General features: G+C 65.4%; 1 protein-coding gene across 1 annotated transcript; it reads right to left on the bottom strand.

Annotated features, from left to right (window-relative positions):
• Positions 1-249: 249 nt before the first annotated feature.
• Positions 250-2,269, bottom strand: LOC309888662 (M1-specific T cell receptor beta chain-like). The gene is made up of 5 exons (XM_082781102.1): positions 2,157-2,269; positions 1,604-1,933; positions 1,327-1,521; positions 945-1,066; positions 250-785 (listed from the first exon to the last, which is right to left on the bottom strand). The coding sequence occupies exons 1-5, from the start codon at positions 2,194-2,196 to the stop codon at positions 753-755; spliced, it is 720 nt and encodes a 239-aa protein (XP_082637228.1). The 5' UTR covers positions 2,197-2,269; the 3' UTR covers positions 250-752.
• Between the last annotated feature and the right edge of the window lie 1,660 nt (positions 2,270-3,929).

Genomic DNA, 3,929 nt, shown 5'->3' with positions numbered 1-3,929 from the left:
TGGCAAGCATCTGTCCCTTCCTAATTAAACACAGAGCAGCGAGCTGGCTCCCAGGCTGGAATGCGGCTCGCTTCCCTTCCCCTCCCCATGGAGATGCTCCTCCAGCCGCGCGCGTCCGGCTGACGCCGAGGGGCCAGCGCAGCCCATGGGGGCACCACGAGTTTTGGCCCCGTCGCTCGGTGGTTTCCCCTTGGGGTTCGTGTCCCAGCCACAGGAGCAGCAGCACACGTGTGGAGAGGAAGAGGAGGTTGTGGTAAACCCTAAAGCCGGGGGAGCCTGGATGCCCCAGCACGGGGTTATGCACACAGCCATGGAAAGGGAAGGTGCTGAGAGCACGGGGAGCATCCTCGGAGCCGCTGCACGTTGTGGGGTCGCCCTTCAGGAAGCAAAATGCAGAGAGGAGGGGCTAAAACAGGGCTGTGCTTAAGGCTCGAAGTGTAAAGGGACCTTTTTTTTGCCCTGTTCAACAGCAGCTCCCCGTGGCTGTCCCACGGGGTAGCACAGGGAGCAATCCCAATGAAGCCGAGACCTCGGTTGCTTACCAAGAAATCATGATTTTATTATCTGCATGGGATTCCTCACGGCTCTCGAGCCTCCCGCAGCGCTCTCCGCGTTCCTCCTCCCCCTCTGCCATGAAGCCGAGCAGGGAAATCCAGCAGAGCGCAGGATCCCACCACTTTCCCTTTCCTCTCTTGTTTTCGCCGCTCGCAGACCGCAGGCTTCTGGCAGGGCGGGCGCGGGGAAAGGGCTTCTCAGTGCCCCAGCGCCGCGTACTCGCACTCGGTCTGCAAGAGAGAGCGAGAAGCCGCGCGGTTGGGGCAGCGCTGCGCCTGCAGCTGCAGGGGATGCTTTGCCCGCGCCAAAGCCCCCGGCCGGGCTGCTTGGGAGCTCCTTCCTCCTGCCGTGCCCACAGCCTCGTGCCGGGGGCTGGGGAAGCAGCTCACCTCCGGGCCCCGTCTCGGCACCGCGCGGGCCGGCCTTCGGCGGAGCCGGGCTGCCCAGCACATCAAGGCGAGGACGGCGGCGCCGGGCGGCACGAAGGCCAGCAGCCACAGGAAGCATCCTGCTGCAGGGAGGGACGGGAGGACAAGGAGACGTTGGAATGGGGCACGGAGCTGGCGCCGGGGGCGGCCGGGGAAAGGGAGCACGAGAGAAGCGGCTGCAGAGCGGGGAGATGGGGCCAGGGCAGCGTTTGCAGCGTTTCAGCCCAGGGAGACGGGGAAAAAGGGATTTAAGGCTGGAAGAAGCGGGCTTGGAGTCCCTGCAAGCACAGACCAAGCACAGAGCAACGCCCGCGGTGCCCAGGGGGAGGCTGCTCGAGCTCACCCGTGCCGATGGTCTCGCTGACGATCCTGCCCGTGCCGCGCTCGGTGGCCGTGCAATTCATGGCCCCGTCCCAGCGCTCGGCCAAGACCCAGGTGAGGTTCCAGGCGCCAGGGAGGTGGCACAGCAGGGGGACAATGTCCGAGGGCTCCTCCGTGTCCACGGGTACCAGGAGGGAGACCTTGGGCTCGGAGGCATCTGAAAGTGAGTGGGAAATCCCAGTGTCCCCAGGGATGTCCCCAGGGATGTCCCCAGCACCGCCACACGCTGCCACACTCACCTGTGACGAGGAGCCTGGTCCCGTTCCCAAACTGGGAGTGCAACACGGAGGAGGTGCAGTAATAATACCCAGAGTCCTCACGCTGCACATTGCTGATACTCAAGGAGAAAATACCCTGTGCTCTCACCGTCCCTGAGTATCTCCCCTTTGGTTTCGAGGACACTGCACTCCAGTGAATCCATTCCAAGCTGCCGTCCGGTTTCTCCCTGTACCAATTGGCACGGTCTGGGTCACCCGAGATGTTGCAGCTCAGCTCGGCCGTCGCCCCAGGGTGCAGCCAGAGCTGTGCCGGGCTCTGCTGGATCCGCGGCTCCTCCACAGAGGCGGCTCCTGCACGGGGGGAGCGGGTCTGAGCGCAGCAGGCAGTGCCACGGGGTCACCCTCGCGCTTCAGGCTGTCGCCTTCTGGCTCCAAACCAGCGGGGTTTCGGGGGTTTGTGCAAAATTGGCGTTGCACAGCGAGGCAGCAGCACCCCGGGGTTTACCCCACGCGGGTTTAGCGTAGCAGAAAGCGAGGCTGGAGCATTGGTGCAGCGGGACGGGACGGGACGTACCTGTCAGGAGGAGCAGGAGAACCCCGGGCAGGCTGCACATCTCCGCCTGGGGCTGCCCACGCTCCTCGGTCGCCTCTCGGCTCCTGCAAAAGGCTTCGACACGGCACAAGGGAGCCTGGCTGTTGTCTGGGGTCGCGGAGGCACGGAGGGAAGGGGAGGCGATGCCTGGCGAGGGGACGGAGCTCGATGGGCTCCTGCTCGCGGACTGCAATTTAATTGCAGCTCCTCATTGCAGCGGGGGGGTCCTGCTGCGCTTTGTCTGCCTGCGCCTCGCCCCGAGGAGCCCCGGGCATCGTTCCCTGCAGCAAATCTCACGAGGCCATGCCACGTGCACGGGTCTGCTCTGGAGAGGAGCACGACGAGCTCCGGGGAGGGCGGCGAGGTGCCTCTGGGTGTCTCTCGGAGCTGGAGGAGCAAACTCTGCTCGTGGAGGCTCGGCCTCGTTGCAGCAGCTGGAGGCTGGGTGCGGAGCTGCCGGAGCCGAGGAGCGCTGCGGTCAGCCTCACCTTGTTGATTTTGTCACCTCTCTGCTGTTTGCTCGCACCGAACCCCTGCCCCCCAGCAAACCGTTGGGTCTGAAGGTTTTTGTCGCCAAAGCTGGGCGCTGGGGTAGCAAAGAGCCACGGTTGCCGAACCACAACAGGAAAGCAGGGCAGGGCTGGGGGACCAGAGTTGCCTCTCGCCTTCGGTCCGCGGCCCTTTGAACGTCACCGTTCAGGTCACTTCGGCTGACGTGAGGATGGCTGGGGGGGCCGCGGCTGGGGGTGCAGCCGCCCCCGCCCCGAGGCAGCTCCCCAGCCTCTGCGCTGCGGTTTCCCCAAAGCAAGAGCGGCGGCACGGTGCGCTGTGGTTTGGAGTGCCCAGCGCTGGGGCTGGCTCCTTCCTTCGTCTCGAGAATTTGGGGGTGGGCACCCGAGGGCGTCGCGGGGCCCTCAAGGGGCCACCTGCGGTCCTGAGTGTCGCAGAAATGGTTAAAAGCCAAATTTTCCTCCCGGATGTGGGTCCGTGCCAGCAAGCTGACAAGAGCTCTGCACCCGGCGATGCACCCCACAGCTGCCGGCAGCGGCGCGTGGGGAGGACGCATTCCCCGTGGGGACACCGTGTCCTTCGTGGGGACACCGTGTCCTCACGGCTGGGGGACATCGCTGCCAGGACCCCACACTTTGGGTAGCTGCAGGTCCCGGTGCACTCAGCCGCCCTGCAGAATGAGCACACCGATGGCACCCCTGGGTTTCTCCTGCACGAAGGCGCTGCTGGCCCCAGGGCGGCTGCTGCTGCTGTGGCTGGGTGAGAATCGGGGCAGGTACCGGGGAGAGCAGCCCCCGGGATTTGGGAGCACAGGCTGGGCTTGGAGAGCAGGCGGTGAATGAGCCCCCGGTCGGTCCCTGCAGCACCGGCAACGTTGCTGGCAGTGCAGCAGCCCCAGCCCTTCCTCTTCGTGGAGCCCAGCACTCCGGTGGACATCAGCTGCATTCTGGGCGAGGGGCTCGATGGCAAACACAACACACTCTGGTACCGGCGTGTCCATGGGGAGCGGCCTCGGCTGATCCTCAGCTGCGACCAGGAGGCTCGGGAGGGATTTTCCTGCGAGTACACGAAGGGACGCGCTGTGCTGCACATCGCTGCCACCCGCCGTGACCACACCGGCCTCTACCTCTGCGCCTACAACTCCGGATCCAAGCTGCTCTTCGGCAACGGCACCGCACTGATCGTAGGAGGTAGGGGGGCTGCTGGGCTGGGGGTGGTGTGGGGACCCCAACATGTACCCCTGAG

This window comes from Aythya marila (genome assembly GCF_965140915.1).
Source record: "Aythya marila genome assembly, chromosome: 29".
Taxonomy (NCBI): domain Eukaryota; kingdom Metazoa; phylum Chordata; class Aves; order Anseriformes; family Anatidae; genus Aythya; species Aythya marila.
This window is presented reverse-complemented; position numbering and strand designations above follow the sequence as displayed.

Coding starts and splice junctions, on each gene's coding strand:
- LOC309888662 (XM_082781102.1), bottom strand. CDS start 2,196: ATGTGCAGCCTGCCCGGGGTTCTCCTGCTCCTCCTGACAG. Junction 1,522..1,603: donor GACCAGGCTCCTCGTCACAG/GTGAGTGTGGCA, acceptor ACTCACTTTCAG/ATGCCTCCGAGCCCAAGGTC. Junction 1,067..1,326: donor CAGCGAGACCATCGGCACGG/GTGAGCTCGAGC, acceptor CCCTCCCTGCAG/CAGGATGCTTCCTGTGGCTG.